Source organism: Aegilops tauschii, chromosome 2, assembly GCF_002575655.3.
Source record: "Aegilops tauschii subsp. strangulata cultivar AL8/78 chromosome 2, Aet v6.0, whole genome shotgun sequence".
In the NCBI taxonomy this organism is placed as follows: domain Eukaryota; kingdom Viridiplantae; phylum Streptophyta; class Magnoliopsida; order Poales; family Poaceae; genus Aegilops; species Aegilops tauschii.
In genome coordinates this window covers 588,585,078-588,607,031 of record NC_053036.3, presented here as the reverse complement: position 1 = coordinate 588,607,031, position 21,954 = coordinate 588,585,078, and the positions used below count along the sequence as shown (strand labels likewise).

Here is a 21,954-nt window from a genome sequence, read left to right as displayed (position 1 = left end):
GTTTATCATAACCCGGAACAGTTTTATTGTCAACCAATATCATATAACAGGAGTTACTTATACTCCAGATTAGGGTTATGACCCTCACTACAAAGTTGGTCAGCCAACATTATGCCTAAAGGTCACAGGTATCATATATTTCCATATTTGGTTATCTTTTACAACCTTGGTTATAAACCTTGGTCGTATATATATTTGGGTATCATGACCCGCCCGGTGGTAAACCGCCAGGGCGCTTTAAGCTTCTTATCTGCAGGAACAACTTGAATAAATAGCTATGGATTATGAACATTATATCTTAAGCATGGCGGATTAACACACATCAGTTGCAGCTAAATATGCACGAAGGCATAACAGACCAAGTGTTTTAACTAGCCTATTACAAGGCGTTTCAGTGCCCAAAAGGATAATGGTTTTCTCAAATACGTGTTGCAGCATGTAGAAGGCTAAACCGGCCTCCGAATTATGATTGATCACCAGCTTGCCCTGACGGCTGCGGATCATCTTGCACCGGTTCATCCTCTTCGTCTCTACCCAGCGGCTGGAAGTCAATAGTTGTCCAGTCGATCCCAGTTAAAGCTTGGAACACAGCTTCATCGCTTATAAGGGTTGATGGTTCAATATCAGGGGCATAAGTGTGCTTACGGATTGGAGGGATCAGATTTTGCGCTTCCGGAATTGGTGCAGCAACCCGTTTGTTCTTATCATCATAACTTGCCTGATAGTATGAGAGATCAGCTTCTTCAGCCAATTGACAAGCCAGTGGACGTACTTCCCGATTTATGGCGCGGAGATCCTCCTGGCCAAATTCTGATCCGTCTTCTTTTAAGCTTGGGAAGCCTTTAGCCACGTCCACCGGATCAAGATCAGGCACCCACGCCTTTGCCCGGGTTAGAGCGGTCAGAGCTCCGGCCCTTGCCGCAGCTTTCTTTAGTTCTTCAACCCGGGCAGGCAGCATGGATAGCCTTTCTAAGGTGTCCTTGATCAATGTTGGAGGAGGTTTATTGTGTGAAGCGATGCAGATGATCCGCTGGGCACCGGTATACAGCTACTCTATCAGAGTATAGGCCGCTTTCAACTTCTTTTGTACATCAGAGCCCAGATGGCTAATGCGAGTTCCTGCACCATTGTACACATCAGTAAACCGACAACACACGGGAGAGATATATTGAAAGTATTAAGGAAAATATGTTTTACCGAACACAGCAGCAGTCATGGCATGAATCTGCCGCTTTACGCCGGTCAGTTCATCAACCACCGGTTTAAGAGCGGCTTCTGCTTTTTCAGCCCTTTTTATCAAAGCGGATTTTTCAGTCTCCCAAACCGCCCGCTCTTTGTTGAAGCCCTCTTTCAGTTTCTCCATAGCGCCTAGAGCGCAGGTCAATTCTTCCTTCGCTTTGGAGGTTTCAGCTTGTTGGGACTTGAGGTTCTCTTGCAGATCAGCGGTTTGGCTTTCCTTCTTGCTCAGTTCATCCTACAAAGAGACATATATATAATAAGTTGACAGTACATATTTGAAGTACCAAGTACATAACAAGTTATACCCTTAGTACTTGGGGGCTAATGCATATTTGCTCTTTATCAGAAATTTTTACAATTCCCAAGCACAATACAAGTATTAAGCTTGGCACTTGGGGGCTAATGTGTATTTGCTCATAAAATGCTGATATGGGAATTCTTCTACAAAGTACCGGTTCATCTTTATAAAGTTAAACCGGCCCTTGGGGGCTACATCAGTGAAGTTAAGGTGCATGGTTGCAAACATGAAATTTTTACTAAGTCCCGGTTTAAATTGGTATCTTAAACCGTCACTTGGGGCTACTGGAGTTGATAAACTGCAATTAAATATAAGAGAGAAACACTTATGAAGTTACCTCATATCGCTCCTTCATCATATTTACCAAACCGGCTTCATAGTCACGGCTGGTGTACAGACCGTTCAGGAAGCCAGAGTGAAGGTCTTGAGCATTCAGATGGGCATAATATGACAAATCGGCATTCCATTTGCCTTTGCCAATTGCACAGAGCTCATCTTTGGCAGTATGCTTTGACAAAGCGACAGGATTGCCCGGAGCGGTATGGCCAGTGCCAGTAATCATAATGTCATCATCTTTGTCATCAGCAGCCGTTACTGGGGTTGGCGGTTTGTCAGTATTTTTAACTGGACTTGCCGGTTTATTGTCAGTTCGGACAGGGCTGGTTGGCTGGTCAGCATGGCTTGTGGTGTCAATTTCTGCCTGCTCAGCAACGAAGTCATGGTCTTGAGGCGGTGGGTCATTCAGTATGGCATCAATGTTGGTCTCTTCAGGATCTGGAGTTTTCTCCGGTTCAACAGCCACATCTTCATCAGCCGGTTTATTCAACCGAGCTTTCTTGCTGGGTCTGAGCTTGGCGCTGAGGAAAATAAACATGAGGATCAGTACAGTATATCAAAATAGCAACATCAAGGATAACAACAAGTGTATAGCTCACCCAAGAACCGTTTTGAGGGGTGGAAGTTTTGTGGCCGACGACTCGCCAGAAGATGAGTGAGAAGTACCCTGATAATTTGAATCAGACGGGTTAAGAGGTTAGCCGAAACAACCTGCTTTGGGGCATGAAGTATCAATGGGATAAGAGACCTCTGATCGGCGTTTCCGAACCGGACTATTCGGTAAACCGGCGGAGGTAACTACCTGGCCGCTGTGCCGGGTTGTGCGGCGAGCCTCGTGCTGCTGCGTCTTCAAAAGAAAGTTTGGGTCCAAGTAAGCAAGGGGGTGAGAAAATTTTACTTTCCGGTTTGCTTGACGGATTTTTTATGTTGGCAGAGGATCTGAATCGGAGGAAAGAATGGTTACCTCTACATCATCAGCATGACTGCCTTCAGCGTCGTCCTGATAATAATCATTGTCATTGAGATGTACGAAAAATGAACCAAGAGAGTCAAGTTCTACATCTGATTCCGGATTACCCACATCGTCATCAGCTGGTAGCTCGGAGGATGCAGTGGTCCTTTTCTTGGCAGGTTTTTTGATAACCTTGGTCTTTGGACGAACTAGCTTCACCGGTTTATCTTGCAGCTTGACCGGTTTGTCTTGTGGTGGTTTCTTGTTCCAGAATGGATCATCACCCTGTCAGAAAAAAATCACACTTTCAGAGAATATTTGGACAAAAGCAACTTCAGCTAAAAAGATTATATGATTCTTACAGCTGGCGGTTTGTTGAAAGCCCAGAAAGGGAGTAGTCCGGTTTGGGCACAGACAGCCTCCGGTTCATTCAGCATTTTCTTTACAGCCTCAGTGACTTCTGCATCTGTAAGCTGAATGTCAATGTGCCGCTGAGCATCCTTCAAACTCCCCGTATACTCACACATCAAACCGGAGCGCTGGCTTAAGGGCAGAATACTCCAGCTTATCCAGCAACGAGCAAGATCAACTCCTGTCAAACCGTTCGCCATGAAGGCTCTAAGCTTTGATATGGGGAGCATAGTTGGCCCTTTCTTTTGCCGTCAACCTCTGAGGAAAAGGATGTGTGTTGCTAAGACGTTCAGGGCGGTAACCCGGCAGGGGGTTTTCATCAGGTGGAGATGTATCCATGCAGTAAAACCAAGTCTGGTTCCACTCTTTGGGGTGACTGTGGAGTTTGGGATGAGGGAAGGTGACTTCCTTCCTTTTCTGAACCGCCATTCCGCCCAGTTCCGTATTGGGTCCATCCGAGAACTCTGTGCGACGGTTTAAGTGAAAGAAATCCCTAAACAGTTCGACTGTAGGTTCCTCTTGCAGATAAACCTCACAGAAGACTTGGAAGTGGCAGATGTTGGTCACGGAATTGGGACCGATGTCTTGAGGGCGCAACTGAAAATTGGCTAGTACATCTCGGAAATTTTTTGAACCGGGAGGGCTAAAACCTCGTCCGAGATGATCAGCAAACACGACTACCTCTCCGTCCTTCGGTGTAGGAGGACTTTCCGGGCCAGGGACCCTCCAGTGGATGACATCTTTTTTGGCTAAAGCGCCCGTTTTAACAAGATTGTTTAACTGCTCTTCGGTTACTCGAGAGGGAGCCCAATTGCATTCATAGACTTGCTTGGCCATGGCAATGGAAATCTGAAACATGATTATTGCCGGTTTAAGATTTACAGTGGACAACTATACAGCGGTATAAGGATACAAGCATATTGATAAACTGGATTTGGTTATACGTAAACCGGAGTCTGACAATGGAAACAATATAATGCATTGGCAGTTCAACAGGGGACTAATGGTATCTACCGGGTTATCATTTTATCTGTGAAGTTAAACCGCCTAATTTGACATTAAAGGTATAAGTATAAAGATGTATAAGTGAAGGGAAAAACAAGTTTCACAGTTTGGCATGAGAATTTAAGATCTGCCGTGCGTTGGATAATCAAAATATACTCTGGTCTAATATCAAGCGCTCAAAAAGTTCAGTGGGTTCAGATGAGTTGGATATCAAGCAGGTGCCTTAACAAGAAGAAAGGAGTCTAAACTACAAAAGGCGCTGAAAATAGTCAGATCTAACCGGCCATTGGTGCTACCGAAGGAAGAACAGCTTCAAGCTATGAAGAACACCGAACCCTAATGGCAGATCTAGGGCGAGAAGAAGAGGGACTTACTGGTGCAGGAGGAAGCAGCAGAGGATCACCACTTTTCTCTGATACGATCAGGTTGATGCAGCGGCCTTTGTCGAAGCAGAGGCGAAGGACGACGACGGCGGCAGAGCTGGAGGGTCGGTCGGCGCGAGGAAGACGACGACGCGAAGAGGCACGAGGGGGAAAATGGAAAGACCCCCTGGCCCTATTTATAAGGGTAGAAAGATAAGTGTCAGGCGCGAAAATCGAGGGGCCTAAATTTTGGATATGAGGCGGAGCTGTCGCCTCGATTGTCGGAGGCTCATTAATGAAGGTGGATTATACACAGTTTTAAATAACAGGTGACGTCACGGCAGTTTACCATGATCCTAGAAGATGATGTCACGGCGGTTCACAAGATCATGTGAAGATGTTGAAGAAGAAATTTTCTTAAGTATTGAGGATTGACATGAACCAGTTCAAATCAATCTGGGGCCTAATGTTGGGGATATTACCACTGGGCGTAAACCGTCCAGGAGAGGCCGGGTTAACCCCATAAGTAGTTCATGTGTATCTGAAGTCCATGAAGACAGACGGTGACGCTTTATGAAGGCCTAGGGCCCAAAGCCGGTTTAAGGCCCGTAGACATAAACCGGCATTGATATGTAAACTTGTGTTATAAGATAGAAGTAGCAGAGACCGAGCCGGACACGATTATGAGCCGGCCTCGGGATTCTGTAAACCGACGGGCGTCAACCCATGTATATAAGGGGACGACCCGGCGGCGGTTCAAGGAGAACAGACAACAACTCGAGACTCAGGCAAAGCGTATTCGCTCCCTGGTCATCGAAACCCCAGCAATTCCATCACAACTAGACGTAGGCTTTTACCTTCATCGTAAGGGGCCGAACTAGTATAAAACTCTCTTGCGTCCCTTGTCCGCTTTAACCCCTTTAAGTTAACCCGTAGCGATGGCTCCACGACTAAGTCCTTTCTTTAGGACATCTCCTCCATCTTGCAGCTGTAGAACTTATTGGAGACTTCATATCTCTCAATCCGGGCATTTGCTTGAAATATTAACTTCAACTCCTGGAACATCTCATATGCTCCATGACGTTCAAAACGTCGTTGAAGTCCCGGTTCTAAGCCGTAAAGCATGGCACACTGAACTATCGAGTAGTCATCAGCTTTGCTCTGCCAGACGTTCATAACATCTGGTGTTGCTCCTGCAGCAGGTTTGGCACCTAGCGGTGCTTCCAGGACGTAATTCTTCTGTGCAGCAATGAGGATAATCCTCAAGTTATGGACCCAGTCCGTGTAATTGCCACCATCATCTTTAAACTTTGCTTTCTCAAGGAACGCATTAAAATTCAACGGAACAACAGCACGGGCCATCTATCTACAATCAACATAGACAAGCAAGATACTATCAGGTACTAAGTTCATGATAAATTTAAGTTCAATTAATCATATTACTTAAGAACTCCCACTTAGATAGACATCCCTCTAATCCTCTAAGTGATCACGTGATCCAAATCAACTAAACCATAACCGATCATCACGTGAAATGGAGTAGCTTTCAATGGTGAACATCATTATGTTGATCATATCTACTATATGATTCACGCTCGACCTTTCGGTCTCAGTGTTCCGAGGCCATATCTGCATATGCTAGGCTCGTCAAGTTTAACCTGAGTATTCTGCGTGTGCAAAACTGGCTTGCACCCGTTGTAGATGGACATAGAGCTTATCACACCCGATCATCACGTGGTGTCTGGGCACGACGAACTTTGGCAACGGTGCATACTCAGGGAGAACACTTTTATCTTGAAATTTAGTGAGAGATCATCTTATAATGCTACCATTAATCAAAGCAAGATAAGATGCATAAAAGATAAACATCACATGCAATCAATATAAGTAATATGATATGGCCATCATCATCTTGTGCTTGTGATCTCCATCTCCGAAGCACCGTCATGATCACCATCGTCACCGGCGCAACACCTTGATCTCCATCGTAGCATCATTGTCGTCTCGCCAATCTTATGCTTCTACGACTATCGCTACCGCTTAGTGATAAAGTAAAGCATTACAGGGCGATTGCATTGCATACAATAAAGCGACAACCATATGGCTCCTGCCAGTTGCCGATAACTCGGTTACAAAACATGATCATCTCATACAATAAAATTTAGCATCATGCTTTGACCATATCACATCACAACATGCCCTGCAAAAACAAGGTAGACGTCCTCTACTTTGTTGTTGCAAGTTTTAGGTGGCTGCTACGGGCTGAGCAAGAACCGTTCTTACCTACGCATCAAAACCACAATGATAGTTTGTCAAGTTGGTGCTGTTTTAACCTTCGCAAGGACCGGGCGTAGTCACACTCAGTTCAACTAAAGTTGGAGAAACTGACACCCGCCAGCCACCTGTGTGCAAAGCACGTCGGTAGAACCAGTCTCGCGTTAGCGTACGCGTAATGTCGGTCCGGGCCGCTTCATCCAACAATACCGCCGAACCAAAGTATGACATGCTGGTAAGCAGTATGACTTATATCGCCCACAACTCACTTGTGTTCTACTCGTGCATATGACATCTACGCATAAAACTAGGCTCGGATGCCACTGTTGGGGAACGTAGTAATTTCAAAAAAATTCCTACGCACACACAAGATCATGGTGATGCATAGCAACGAGAGGGGAGAGTGTTGTCCACGTACCCTCGTAGACCGAAAGCGGAAGCGTTAGCACAACGCGGTTGATGTAGTCGTACGTCTTCACGATCCGACCGATCAAGTACCGAACGCACGACACCTCCGAGTTCAGCACACGTTCAGCCCGATGACGTCCCTCGAACTCCGATCCAGCTGAGTGTTGAGGGAGAGTTTCGTCAGCACGACGGCGTGGTGACGATGATGATGTTCTACCGACGCAGGGCTTCGCCTAAGCACTGCTACAGTATTATCGAGGTGGACTATGGTGGAGGGGGGCACCGCACACGGCTAAAAGATCAAATCAATTGTTGTGTCTCTAGGGTGCCCCCTGCCCCCGTATATAAAGGAGCAAGGGGGGGAGGTGCGGCCGGCCAGGAGGAGGCGTGCTAGGAGGAGTCCTACTCCCACCGGGAGTAGGACTCCCTCCCTTCCTTGTTGGATTAGGAGAAGGGGGAAAGAGGAGGGAGAGAGAAGGAAAGGGGGGCGCCGCCCCCCTCTCCTTGTCCTATTCGCACTAGAGGGGGAGGGGCGCGCGACCCTGCCCAAGCCGCCTCTCCTCTTCTCCACTAAGGCCCACTATGGTCCATTAAACCCCCCCGGGGGGGTTCCGGTAACCCCCGGTACTCCGGTAAAATCCCGATTTCACCCGGAACACTTCCGATATCCAAATATAGGCTTCCAATATATCAATCTTCATGTCTCGACCATTTCGAGACTCCTCGTCATGTCCGTGATCACATCCGGGACTCCGAACAACCTTCGGTACATCAAAACACATAAACTCATAATATAACCGTCATCGAAACTTTAAGCGTGCGGACCCTACGGGTTCGAGAACTATGTAGACATGACCGAGACACGTCTCCCGTCAATAACCAATAGCGGAACCTGGATGATCATATTGGCTCCCACATATTCTATGAAGATCTTTATCGGTTAGACCGCATAACAACATACGTTGTTCCCTTTGTCATCGGTATGTTACTTGCCCGAGATTCGATCGTCGGTATCTCAATACCTAGTTCAATCTCGTTACCGGCAAGTCTCTTTACTCGTTCCGTAATACATCATCCCGCAACTAACTCATTAGTTGCAATGCTTGCAAGGCTTAAGTGATGTGCATTACCGAGTGGGCCCAGAGATACCTCTCCGACAATCGGAGTGACAAATCCTAATCTCGAAATATGCCAACCCAACAAATACCTTCGGAGACACCTGTAGAGCACCTTTATAATCACCCAGTTACGTTGTGACGTTTGGTAGCACACAAAGTGTTCCTCCGGTAAACGGGAGTTGCATAATCTCATAGTCATAGGAACATGTATAAGTCATGAAGAAAGCAATAGCAACATACTAAACGATCGAGTGCTAAGCTAACGGAATGGGTCAAGTCAATCACGTCATTCTCCTAATGATGTGATCCCGTTAATCAAATGACAACTCATGTCAATGGCTAGGAAACATAACCATCTTTGATCAACGAGCTAGTCAAGTAGAGGCATACTAGTGACACTCTGTTTGTCTATGTATTCACACAAGTATTATGTTTCCGGTTAATACAATTCTAGCATGAATAATAAACATTCATCATGATATAAGGAAATAAATAATAACTTTATTATTGCCTCTAGGGCATATTTCCTTCACTACTAGGACTCCCTAGTCCTAGTAGGATTCCCCTCTCTTTTTTCCTTTTTCGGAGTAGCAAAGGGGGAAAAAGAGAAGGAGTACGAGAGGGAAAGGCGGGGCGCCGCCCCCACCCCTTGTCCAATTCGGATTGGCAAGGGGGGCGCGTGCCACCTCCTATGGCCGGCCCTCTCTCCTCCACTAAGGCCCATGTTGGCCCAAAACTTTCCTGGGGCGGGGGGGTGTTCTAGTAACCCCCGGTACTCCGAAACTTCCCGAAACCATTCCGGTGTCCGAATGTAACCTTCCAATATATCGATTTTTACCTCTCGACCATTTTGAGACTCCTCGTCATGTCCGTGATCTCATCTGGGACGCCAAACAAACTTCGGTCATCAAATCACATAACTCGTAATACAAATCGTCATCGAACGTTAAGCGTGCGGACCCTACGGGTTCGAGAACTATGTAGACATGACCGAGACACATCTCCGGTCAATAACCAATAGCGGAACCTGGATGCTCATACTGGTTCCTACATATTCTACGAAGATCTTTATCAGTCAAACCGCATAACAACATACGTCATTCCCTTTGTCATCGGTATGTTACTTGCCCGAGATTTGATCGTCGGTATCATCATACCTAGTTCAATCTCGTTACCGGCAAGTCTCTTTACTCGTTCCGTAATGCATCATCCTGTAACTAACTCATTAGTCACATTGCTTGCAAGGCTTATATTGATGTGCATTACCGAGAGGGCCCAGAGATACCTCTCCGATACTCGGAGTGACAAATCCTAATCTTGATCTATGCCAACTCAACAAACACCATCAGAGACACATATAGAGCATCTTTATAATCACCCAGTTACGTTGTGACGTTTGATAGCACAAAAGGCGTTCCTCCGGTATTCGGGAGTTGCATAATCCCATAGTCAGAGGAACATGTATAAGTCATGAAGAAAGCAATAGCAATAAAACTAAACGATCGTTAAGCTAAGCTAACGGATGGGTCTTGTCCATCACATCATTCTCTAATGATGTGATCCCGTTCATCAAATGACAACACATGTCTATGGTCAGGAAACTTAACCATCTTTGATTAACGAGCTAGTCAAGTAGAGGCATACTAGGGACACTCTGTTTGTCTATGTATTCACACATGTACTAAGTTTCCGGTTAATACAATTCTAGCATGAATAATAAACATTCATCATGATATAAGGAAATATAAATAACAATTTTATTATTGCCTTTAGGGCATATTTCCTTCACCCTCAATGCTTCACGAGAGCCCCCCTTGACTTCTGCTCATGGTTTATAATCGAGCCTACCGGAAGGTGATTGATTTGCATCATCGTCTTTGGACGCCCGTCTTTGTCGTCGGCCAATTTTTTGAATGCTTTGGTTTATTTCAAACTTTTGAAAATGTGAATATCTCTGTATAATAGCAAATATGTTTTGAAAATGCGAACAATTTTTGAAATTTCCTAACATTTTGTGAAAACATGAACATATTATGAAAATTATGAATATTTTTAATCTGTGACAAATTTTCAAAACATGTGTTTTTTTAATTCCAAACAATTGAAAACACAAATTTTTCCGCACTCCCTTATATTTTTTAAAAAAGTATCATTTTTTTTGAATTTTTGAAGAAATTATAGAAACACAAACATTATTTTTAATTCAAATGTTTTAAAAAATGGAACTTTTTGGAAAGAAGAAAAAATGTGGTAAAAGAAACAACATGAAAAGGTAAAAAAGAGAAACCTGAACTGGTTAAGAACCTTCTAGAAGGTTCCCAGGACTGGGATCCCTAATGACTAAATGAGCCGACCCATAAAAGGAATTGCTAGCTATGTGCGAAACAGAAGCAATTTGACACAATGTGCATCCAATAGAAATTCCCAATGGGAGACTAGTTCTCTAAGAGGAGAGAGGTGGAAGGAAATCGACTTCGAGTACCCCTACAACCCGACAGGGCATAATGTGGTCCTCAGCCGACCATACAAGGAAGACTGATGACGTTTTCCACCATAGCATTTTGGTGACTTTGAAGACATTTTTGTTTTTATGAAAAACCGAGCCTAGATTTGATTTAAACTTGCACTCGAGAAGTGTAGAAGTATAAAAACTATAGATGTGCAGTATAAGCTACCAATAATAATCACACGCGTAACACATAGATTTAAATGACTTGCCATTGGGACTCATGGAAAATATCAAGCGAATCATATATGAATTAGATTCCTGTGGGGAAACAAATGAGAATATGAGATCCTTCATAGGGGAAACACATTTAGCATCATTTTTATTTCATTAGCAGCTTGGTTTATCTTTGCATGCATGCATTGAAGGAAAAACTAGATAAAGGGAACTTCTCAACACATGACGACATGTTAAGATGCAAACTTGATACATAAAAATCAAGGTATTTACAATAAATAACAATCGCAAGCCATAACAACTGTTCAATGATATCGTTTTTTCATAAGTGTCATTGAGGCATTCTTTGATCGACTATCAAATGGCTGACGAGGGGCTAATTGAACTTGTCATTTCAGACCATACTATGGATGCGATACTTTGGCTATTCTAGCTCTTCGATATGTTCAATCAGGATGAACTTGCTCGGGTGCTGGTACTTGTTACACGATGATGAGTTCCAAAGTCCTTTGAGCACGTCAAGATTTGTTGACGATCTTCAATTGGCACATGCATGGAAATCTTAAAATAGGCTTGCGTATAGCTGAGAGCTCACTTCCAAAAGGCAGTTGACTTCTGCCATATAGAGATGTTGCGAAGATCTATGCCGATGGGGGACTATCCAGAGGCTTTGCTATGCAACCATTCTTCACGGGGTAGATCAAAGTCGAACTTCTTTCAAGAAGGTTTCTTTTGGCCATAAAATGCGGGATAACAATGACTTAGGCACATGCTCTAGCTAAAGCCTCTTCTTCTCTTTTCATTGGGCGCCATGTTTGGCTTTCTAATTTACCTGATATCATTTGTATGATATGAACTTTTTGTTTAGAATGTATGCCTACGAACTTTGAGATTTGAATAAAGCCCGCTCTCTAACAAAAAATATCTTTGCCTCCTCGAGCTGAGATTGTTCTTTTTTTTTTTTGGTTGAGAAAATCGAGCTCAGATTGATGCCGTGTAGTTTTTTTTAGAGGGGGGGGGAGAGATTGATGCCGTGTAGTCGATTTTTTTTTGTTGAGAAAGCATAGTCTTTTTTTTTTTGAGGGGTTGAGAAAGTGTAGTCGATTTGGCTTTTTTTTGTTGAGAAAGTGTAGCCGATTTGGCTTTTTTTTGTTGAGAAAGTGTAGCCGATTTGGGTGACAGAAGCGTCTACGTAACTGGGCCGAAATACGAATTCCCCCGTCGGAGTTCGGGAGCCCCCCAATCCGGTTCGAGGGCCGAGCCCCAAAACCTGGGCTTATAAAGCCCAGTCACCGAAAGAGCCACCTGCACACCCACGACTCTGGCCGTTAACTCGACCGAAGCGATTTCGCACTTGGCCTCTTCCTCCCTCCGCTGCGCCCCACTCCGCCTCCGCCAAACCGCAAGCTAGGGTTTCCGCCTCGACGCGGAGGGCTCGCCATGGATGCCGCCGCCCGCAAGAGATCCCGGCCGGAGTCCGCCAACGGAGGCGCCGCAGGCGGGAAGCGCTCGAGAGGTAAGGCCCCGCTTTCCCGTCTCTCCCCGCCCCCTCATATGCTTTCTATAGGTCTCGTCGCTGGGTCTCGTCCTGTCGTGTGGCTCCTGCCGCTGGATCTGCAGCCTCGGCTCTCTCTAGAGTACCTCTAGGTTCTGGTCCGCGAGCGTGTCGTGCCGTTATCCTCTGTATAAGATAAGATTTGCCTGCATCTTGCTTGACAGTATTCATGTGCGGAAGTATCCATGCTGTAGTGCCGGCAAATCCCTGCGGTAGGTTGATAATTATGCCAAATCCATGGGATGCCCTCTTCGCGCCGGTACAGCTCCTTGCGGTCGAGTGGAATTAAGACCCACCTGCATCGTGTCTGCTACCGTAATGAAATACCTATCCAGTACAGAAAAAAATAGCTTGACAACCCAAGTCTGAACCAACTCATCTAAGAGCAGGACGTACTAAAAAGTTTATCAAGACGAGGTTTCTTTGACAAGAAGGAAAGAACACGTGGGAAAGGTGATGGTGATGGGAAACAAATTTGGAAAAGCAAACCACCTGCTTTTGATCAAAATGGAATTGGAGGACTCCATTGCAAGAAGAGAAACATGGCAGCACAAGTTAAACATCATTGATGAATATTATGATCTATTTCTAGTTATCATGTTTCAACAATATGCAGCGTCGGTGTAACCATAACCGTTTTCTGCAGGATAAGCACCATTGAATATCATCTTTATCTTATCTAAAATTATGTTCATTCATCACATTTATTGGACGCAAATTGTATATGTTTACTTGAATAGAAGATCAACAATGCAAATTCTAACAAGTGGAAAAATGTAATTAATTTCATGCAACAGAATCGGAGTCACAACAAACTGGTCTATCAAGCAAATCGAAGCCTTGCACCAAGTTTTTCAGGTTCAAATCTTAACCTATCCAAAATAACATCAGAACGGTACCTTCTAATTTTTACTGTGTATTGCAGTTACGAATTAAATTCTTCCCTTCTACTTTTATTTTGGTGCAGAAGCTTTACGAACTGTTGCAAATTGTAATTCATGCACCGCAGTGTTGCCAAATGATCAAAGTAGATACGTTTAATATTTTTCTTTCATAGCGTTTAAATAAATAAGATAATAATAGTACCTCAATTCACATTTGGTTCATGTTTTTTTTGTTCTCTAGATAGGGCCTTCTTCTCTATTACTTGGTAATTGAGTCTGCACTAACATGGTTTAGTAATGTTGAGTAATGAAAGCATCCTTTTAAGCACACACATATACATGTCATATGCAGTATTGTGGTCTCTGTGGATCTTGGTTCAATCTCGCACCTGCCTGGATTCCTATATACTGAAAATTGTTAGACAGGATTTCATGCAACTTTACAATTATGTTTCTGTTATTATGTCAATTTGGGCCATTTGCACTGATAACATGTCATACACGTGATCTTCTGCATTTGAACACTGTTATCTTGTTATGAGAAATCTTCTGTCTTGGTATACAGCACTACAACCGTCCTTTGTAACTAAGTTCGCTCAGTTCTCATTGCTCATTCAGCTATCATTACTTACTGTATTTGTTATTGCAAGATCAGTACATAATCTGTATTGTTTTGAATGATGCAGCACTGTTGGGTGCCCCTTTGGTGAGGGATGTCACTTTGCGCACTTTGTCCCTGGTGGATACCAGGCAGTATCAAAATCACACAGCCTAGGCCATGCTGCTGTGTCTGCACCGTCAAGAGCTCCTGCGGATCATGCTGCTTCTGGTGTCAAAACACGCATGTGCACCAAGTACAACACTGCAGAAGGCTGCAAGTTTGGTGACAAGTGCCATTTCGCCCATGGCGAGAGGGAGCTTGGCAGGGCACCATCCTCCTACATGTCCCAGGAAAGTTCCTATGCTCCTCCTATGGGTGGTCGATATGGAGGTCGGCACGAACCACCTCCGCCAGCTTCGATGGGCCCTCCAGCTGGAAACTTTGGCGCCTCGTCCACCTGCAAGGTCAGTGTTGATGCTGCTCTCGCCGGAGGCATCATCGGGAAGGGTGGGGTCAACACGAAGCAGATCTGCCGCATCACGGGGGTCAAGCTCTCGATACGCGACCACGAATCAAACCCAGACCTGAAGAACATTGAGCTGGAAGGCAGTTTTGACCAGATAAAGCAAGCCAACGACATGGTGCGTGATCTCATTGCCAGCATCAGCGCCAGCACGCCGTCGAAGAACCCTGCAGGCGCAGCGGCTCCCGCAGTCCGAGGCGGCGGCGGCGGTGGGCCTGGAGGCAGGAGCAACTACAAGACCAAGATATGCGAGAACTTCCTCAAGGGCACCTGCACGTTCGGCGAGCGCTGCCACTTCGCCCACGGCGAGACCGAGCAGCGGAAGGGTGCTGCCGTCTGATGACACCGCTGCTGCGGTGGATCCTCACTCCTTCTTGTGCTGCTACTGTGACTATTCTGTTCTCCCTTGCTGTTGGCTCTAGGTGATTAGGCCTGTTGTATTTTGGTTCTATGGATTGTGATTTAGATTCAGCTTTTTTGAATGAAATATGCTTCAGAACTTTCTTGCTGTCATCCCAGTGTAGTTAGTCACCTTTTGAGTTTTCTCCTTGCATTTTTATTTGGCGGCTGCTTCACAGTCCTTGGTGATTATCCAGTTGTGTTGACAGCAGATGGGTCACTGATTCCTCTGTTGATTCTCAGGTTATGTTCTATGATGCTACATAATACACCTACGTTCCAAAATTCCAAAAATATAATGATTGCTTTTTGAGTATTTTTTTCAAGTCTCTTAACTTTTAACAGAAAAATATCAAACTTTACCATACAAAATTTATCATTAATTATGTTTTCAAATTTTATTTATTTGGTTGCTATTGTAGATCTTGACATTTATATGTAAACTTGGTCAAACATAAAAAGTTTGACTTTTGAGGTGGTGTACACCAGTGGTGTCAATGACATGTGGGGCCAGTTACACCTCCGACGGTCATTTCTCTCTCCTTTGTTCTACGTGGACTGGCCTACACAGCACAGCGCTTCCAGCACCACCACGACATCTCGAGCTCTTCTCCGCTCTTCTCTCCTCCCCTCGGCTCACGCACGGCAAAGTCGCCTCCTCCGGCATGGCCGCCGCCGCCGCAGCGACGCTCGCCCCGGCCTCCCCTCCGCTGCTGCCCGCCGTCTGCGGCCGGCTGCGCCTCGCGCCCCGCCGCGCCGCCGCGTGCCGCTGCAGGGCCACGGCGCAGTTCCAGGGCGGCCCCGCCGCCAGCTACGCCCGCGAGATGGAGCGCCTCTCCGCCAAGGAGTCCCTCCTCCTCGCCGTGAGCCGCCTCCCACTCTCCTGTTCCCCTTCCTCGCAGAATGAATGGCCACGGCCTGCCCCGTACTGCCGTGCTGGTCCATACGAATCGTATCCGCTGCCCAGTGCGCGGCTGTCGATTTGATTTCGTTATCAGTTTCTCAATAAGCCAATTGTGCCCAGCGACACTCAGTTTTTGCACCGCTTTCGATTTGATTGCCGAGTAAACGCCTCGATTTTGCAGAGCCCACCGAATCATGAGCTTATTAGTGTTCGTGTCTGCATGTTGACAGTTGGGTTCTGCATTCACGGCCTGAGTACTTAAACTGCTGCCCATTTCAGTTCAGGGACTCTGGAGGCTTCGAATCCTTTGTGAGTGGCAAGACCACGGAGATGCAGAAGATCGACGTCAATGAGCGCATCGTCGGCCTCGAACGCCTCAACCCCACTCCTCGACCCACGACGTAAGTGACTAAGTGCTATAGCTGAAGAAATGTATCATGTGTTGTGGCTTATTTGAGTAGCTTCCACAACAGCGCAGAAGTTTAAAGGGTGGCACTAATTAATGGAATTTCTATCAAGAAGGGGTCCGTGCAGTTCTCAACAAGCGGACCATCATCAAAATAAGATCAATATGCTTTCATTATATTCAGTTTAGGAACTAATCACTTCCATTCATCTCAGCATTTTCATGTCGCATATACATGAGGAACTCCATCATCTCTGATTAAAATAGTTGTTGTGTATGGACATTTTGTTGGTCCTTATTCATTAACCGTATGCTTCATTTTTCAGATCACCCTATCTGGAAGGTCGATGGAACATTGAATGGTTTGGTGATAGCAGTCCTGGAACATTTGCATCCAAGCTTTTGTTTGAGTACGCCACTATTTCTGGATGCAAGTTACATTACAATGAACTCACCATTTTAATTAGAGCTCTCCTTACTTTATTCTCATAAGAATAAGTTACCTGGTTTGTAAAATTTATATTGTCATAGTGTGTTGCAAATACATAAATCTAAATTGATCTTTCTCTGGCAAAAATGTGTATCACATAGCGAGTATACTCTTTTCGTAGGAGGTCACCTACAAGTGTCGCACACTTTACGGGGCTTGATGTGGTGATCAGGGATGGCTACTGCAAAATTTCCTCGAACGTCAAGCTGTTGAATACGGTAATTTCAAAACTTGTGGGAAGTCGCCTACAACCCTTGTGCGTTTTTGGATCTGCCTTTACAACTACCTCATGTTTGCAATGTCTGTGCCATTTATATACCTGCCTACAGCATGCATAGCTAATTTTTTTCTTCAAATGAAATTCTGAGAAGTAGCTCTTGTAATGTGGCAAGATGCCAAGATCCCACGTTCATACTAAGGCATTGCTGGCAGCCATTTATCTGTCTTATCCAGGAGCTGTATATTTTGTATATGGCCATGTTGTTCTGTTGTTCCATTCATGCCTCACAGTTTACCGCCTTTTTGTGTATGCAGATACAAAACAGATTCGTGCTGACCACTCAACTGTCCGTGGAGGGGCCTATCAGGATGAAAGAGGAATACGTCGAGGCATTTTTGGAAACTCCCAAAATCAGTGAAGAAACACTACCTGAACAACTGAAGGGCTTACTTGGACAAACTGCAGGAGCTCTACAGCAACTTCCTGCCTCTATAAGAGATGCTGTTTCGGAGGGGGTTAAGCTACCTCTTAGTAAGTACATAAGGCTTGATTACTGACCTTTTCTTGTTATTGCATCACTTTTCCATTTTTATTAGGACATACTGCCAATTCATACAACGCAACCGCAGGATTTATTACTGACCTTTTCTTGTTAAAAAACTGCTGCTTGCTTCAATGCATTTGTAATCACTGATTTTTTTGCCAAAAATATTAAATTATTGGAATGCTGCCTTTTGTTTCTTCTGAAATTTGACTTCCAACCATGACAAGAAAGGAATGCTCACAGTATTCATGACATCACGGTAGCTAGTTCTCTCTATCCATGTTGTCCATCTGCAATACTTTTGTCTGCCTGCAGTATTTAGTGCACCATCACAGGATGGTTCAATATAGTTATGCTATTTTTCATTCTGTGATGCCATGAATCTTTAATAATTGTCATGTATGTTACATGGATTGATTAATTCCGTTGCATGGCCCCTTTTTTTATTACAGATGGGATGTACCAGCGCTTATTCATGATTTCCTACCTTGATGAAGAAATACTGGTATGTTTATCAGTTTATCACACACTAAAGTGAACACCAAAATCATATCGTGATAACATGCATTTGTACCTGTGTACATTACACTGTGACCATATGGCATCCACCATCCATCTTGGAAGTAACCCCTTGGTTTTATCTACTGTATGAACTAACACAAAAGATGGAATCAGTACTTTTATAGCTTCCACGCTTGAGTTGTACCATATGTCTTACTAAGTGTCACATGTTGAACATAATTACTGGACTATACCTAGTTCTTTTAGAGAAAACATACCTGATTCTGTACTTGGCCCATAAACACATTAATATCAGAGAAAATAAAAGCTGATGACATACTGAGTTTGAATGCTGCACAGGTTTAGCATCATCATTTTATCTATACAGTGGAAATGAAGGCTCTTAATCCTCTGAAGTACCAGTCCATGGTATCTTCTTGAGAATGTTGAGCATCCCGTACGCAAGACCAGAAGAAAAAATGCACATATTTGTCAGCTTTTGTTGTTGTTAAAAATCATCGATAAGAAGCCAGATTTATGGCATTTATCAACGTCATTTGCAAGTTTAAGATGCTGATAATCTAATCAGCCTACCAATACAGTAGCGTCAGTTCGATCCTCTCTTCTAGACAAGTCAATCTAATCATGTTCCACAAAGTACAGAATGAATGGTTTGAAATCTCATATTATCCGTCCTACTAATACAGTATTTTGGAAGGATCGAAAAGTCGCAACTTCTCATGGTTGTTCTGTCTTCTCATTTAGATTATCCGAGATGCTGCTGGAGCACCTGATGTCCTGACAAAACTAGAAGGGCCGCAACCAAATCCAATGGAGAACACGCCAGATGTAGTGATCCCCGAATATCAAAGCTAGTGTTTGGGCACTTACCGGAGCACTATGGTTAACTTTTTCAGAGATGTCTTTTCTGTCTTACCACTTTCCAGGTTTTCACATACATGAAAAAGTAGTGCATATGTTAGCAGTCACTTGAGTGTGTAAACTCAAGCTCCTTTTTGCTGCTGGCTAGAGTAGTTACTGCTATCCTGGAGTTGAGCAATACTTGAGCACTCAGATGCGATGAAAAATTAGATATGCAAAATGGGCAGTAAATAACTCTTTACTGTAATTTGTTTTGTTCCATATAATTCCAGCACCCAGCTTTGCATCGGCGCAAATGACACCAAAGTTAGCTTGGTATACTATCTCAAATACAAACATCCAGCAAGAAGATGAAATGTGGATCATGGAGCCACATGCCAGCGACTGCATTTTCGGACCGGTGATTACGGCCATTGTAAAATCTTCCCCTTGTTCGCATCAGGAGTAATAATCATAGTATAATATGTCATTCCTCACAGGCTAGAGGAGGGCATTCTACCTGAATGTTTAGTTCCTCGTGAGAAACAGTCTTTTATTTTTAAAATATCGTGTTGCGATCATCCTGTACGTGCGTGCAGGTGCAGCGCAAGGTTTGTTAGTCCTGCACCTAACCACTCCTGTCCTGACAGGCTGACGCTGCAAACAATTCTGCCATGTCTTCCTTCATCGTCAGTTCAGTTCAGAGCATGCGCCTGCCTATCTCTATCTCTATCCCAGAAGACGAAAAGAAAACAAGGTTGGAATCAAACACCCAATGCCATCAAAACAACCAAACTAATCTTGCATTTCCATTCCATGTGCGGGTTCAAATTTGAATAACACAACTGAAATATCAACAAACTTGGAGAAGTAACAGACGCAGGAAACCCAATTCTATAACTTAAAATTCCAGGCCGAAATGGGGGATCTCTCTGTCAACCGAACCGAACCGTCACCGTCGTCCTACGCAACAACAGCAGGGGGCAAAAAATTCTCGGACTTAGCTCTAATGGGGGCGGGCCGCTGACCGATCAGAGACTAAAGCCATCCGCCGAGGAGGAACTCGTCGAGGTCCTGGAAGAAGGCGTCGTTCGTCGTCGTGCCCCCTGCCTCCCCGAACGCGCGCCCGAACCCTTCCTCCGGCGACGCGGCGTCCCCCTCCTCCTCCTTCACCTCCGCCTTGACGGTCGCCGCCGCCGCCTCCGGGGCGACCGCGACGGCGACGGCGCGGGCGTCGGACGACGAGCCGCCTGCCGCCGCCTGCTGGGACGAAGACTCGGCCGACCACGACGAGGACGACGAGGAGGACCCTGCGCCGCCTTTCGGCTTCCCGGTGAGGCGCTGCACGAGGTCGCGGAAGTGCCGCGCGTCCGTCTTGATCACCTCCGGCGCCAGGACGTGCACGATCCTGATCTTGCGCGGCGGGCCCTTCGCGATGGGGCGGGACCACCGGTGCGCGCCCATCGCCGACGACGGCGCCGGCGCGGCGCGGGACTGGAGCTTCACGGCGGGGGAGTGCGGTGCCATTCTCGCCTCCCGATGCGAGAAACGGACGGGAGGAAGACGGTGGTGGCTTTAGGGAAGAGGGCTGTGGCCACAGGGGGTTTATATAGACCCACCCTGGGCCCTGCGCCGTTGGATGCTGTGGGTTTCCTCCATCCAACGGCTGACGTTGAGACGTGTGTAATATTTGGCACTGATTTAATACGTCCTGTGTATTTTTAGCACTACAAAAATATAGGCCTAAAGAATTTAATGCCTTCCTTTTTCTACATACGCGCTCAAATGGATTTAATTCCTCTCGTCCGTGTCCTAATAAATCTCAAGCATTGATACGTAAGCGATCCGCTTGCAAAAAATCTAGCGCGTGTGGGATAACATGTAGACGATTTTAAGACTATACTTCTACATTAAGAAAAATACTTTGCTAGTCCATTTATGATTAGACTATGTAATATACACTCCACGATGTTTATTATAAAACCACGCTACAATATACGTAAATAGGTCCACGATTTTTATTTTGCTATTAAAACTCTGGCTCCCTGTTTTTCTTCCCTAACCCTAAGCGGCTAGGGCAAACTCTATCCTCCAAACTTCGCTGACGAGCCCATAAATTCGCCTCCCCTCTGCCTGCCACTCTGGTGGCCGGTGGCGGGGAGCGGAATCCCGGTGTCTTTGCTTCGGTTAGTAGTTTAGGTTAGGTTTTTTTTAGTTCTCGCACGTGCGGTGCTCGGGCAGATGGCGGCGCTACTTCTTCGAGTTTGTCTTCCGTGCTTCGATCCTCCTTGAGTTCGCCCGTCTAGACGTAGTCGACGGAGCTCTGGCATAGATTCCTGTCGTCTCTTCGGGGCGGTGAGGTTAGGTTTTCTCGTCTTGTGGCGAGATTTGGTGTCAAGTGCTTCAGATCTTTGCAAGGGTTCAACAGCGGCTCCAGGGCGTTGGCCCATAGGGGCATGTGCATGAAGACTTTCCGGCTGTCATTGACAAGGTCAAACCGGCTCCGGTAGGGGAGCTGCGACAGCGGCAATAGTGGTTGTTTGGGTCCTGAAATTTCAATGTAATTTTACCATGTTCAAGATGCTTTGTATTTCCGCCGAACTTTGATAATAGATTGGACCATTTTCGCAAAAAAAATTATAACTCCAGCTACCAAATAGGTTAACCTTTTAGTCTTTGTAGGGCGGCGATATGAGAACGACGATAACGGCACGTCAGTGGCAGTTGTCATTTGGTAGTCCAGGGACCTCGATGTATCTTTTTATTATGTTTGAATGCTTTGTGTGAATTTTTATAATAGATCTAAGTTTTGTTTTTTGGAAAAAATAATACGGAGTACGTATTACTGAACTCCGAAGTGCTACTCCTGATTTCTTCCTTATCCTCATATAGAAAAAAGGAATGTCAGAGTTGCAGAGTAACCGACGCAGCATATTCGTTTTCAGTACCTGCGCCTTTCGAATGGATCGGAGGATTATCC

General features: G+C 45.2%; 3 protein-coding genes across 3 annotated transcripts; 2 read left to right on the top strand and 1 right to left on the bottom strand.

Annotated features, from left to right (window-relative positions):
* Positions 1-12,389: 12,389 nt before the first annotated feature.
* On the top strand, positions 12,390-15,162 carry LOC109758679 (zinc finger CCCH domain-containing protein 31). Its single transcript, XM_020317547.4, has 3 exons — positions 12,390-12,602; positions 13,439-13,499; positions 14,212-15,162. Exons 1-3 carry the CDS (start codon positions 12,527-12,529, stop codon positions 14,987-14,989), a joined length of 915 nt encoding a protein of 304 aa, XP_020173136.1. The 5' UTR covers positions 12,390-12,526; the 3' UTR covers positions 14,990-15,162.
* A 444-nt stretch (positions 15,163-15,606) lies between these two features.
* Positions 15,607-19,242, top strand: LOC109758682 (probable plastid-lipid-associated protein 9, chloroplastic). The gene is made up of 7 exons (XM_020317549.4): positions 15,607-15,911; positions 16,232-16,353; positions 16,685-16,768; positions 16,970-17,066; positions 17,383-17,599; positions 18,065-18,117; positions 18,879-19,242. The coding sequence occupies exons 1-7, from the start codon at positions 15,714-15,716 to the stop codon at positions 18,987-18,989; spliced, it is 882 nt and encodes a 293-aa protein (XP_020173138.1). The 5' UTR covers positions 15,607-15,713; the 3' UTR covers positions 18,990-19,242.
* A 608-nt stretch (positions 19,243-19,850) lies between these two features.
* Positions 19,851-20,535, bottom strand: LOC109758677 (uncharacterized). Its single transcript, XM_020317546.4, has one exon. The coding sequence runs from the start codon at positions 20,499-20,501 to the stop codon at positions 20,013-20,015; it is 489 nt and encodes a 162-aa protein (XP_020173135.1). The 5' UTR covers positions 20,502-20,535; the 3' UTR covers positions 19,851-20,012.
* Between the last annotated feature and the right edge of the window lie 1,419 nt (positions 20,536-21,954).

Excerpts from the sequence above, each read along its gene's own strand:
- LOC109758679 (XM_020317547.4), top strand. The coding sequence starts at position 12,527 with ATGGATGCCGCCGCCCGCAAGAGATCCCGGCCGGAGTCCGCCAACGGA. Across the intron at positions 12,603-13,438 it reads AGGCGGGAAGCGCTCGAGAG|AATCGGAGTCACAACAAACT; the intron begins GTAAGGCCCCGC and ends TTCATGCAACAG. Across the intron at positions 13,500-14,211 it reads CCTTGCACCAAGTTTTTCAG|CACTGTTGGGTGCCCCTTTG; the intron begins GTTCAAATCTTA and ends TGAATGATGCAG.
- LOC109758677 (XM_020317546.4), bottom strand. The coding sequence starts at position 20,501 with ATGGCACCGCACTCCCCCGCCGTGAAGCTCCAGTCCCGCGCCGCGCCG.
- LOC109758682 (XM_020317549.4), top strand. The coding sequence starts at position 15,714 with ATGGCCGCCGCCGCCGCAGCGACGCTCGCCCCGGCCTCCCCTCCGCTG. Across the intron at positions 16,769-16,969 it reads GCATCCAAGCTTTTGTTTGA|GAGGTCACCTACAAGTGTCG; the intron begins GTACGCCACTAT and ends CTCTTTTCGTAG. Across the intron at positions 17,067-17,382 it reads ACGTCAAGCTGTTGAATACG|ATACAAAACAGATTCGTGCT; the intron begins GTAATTTCAAAA and ends TTGTGTATGCAG.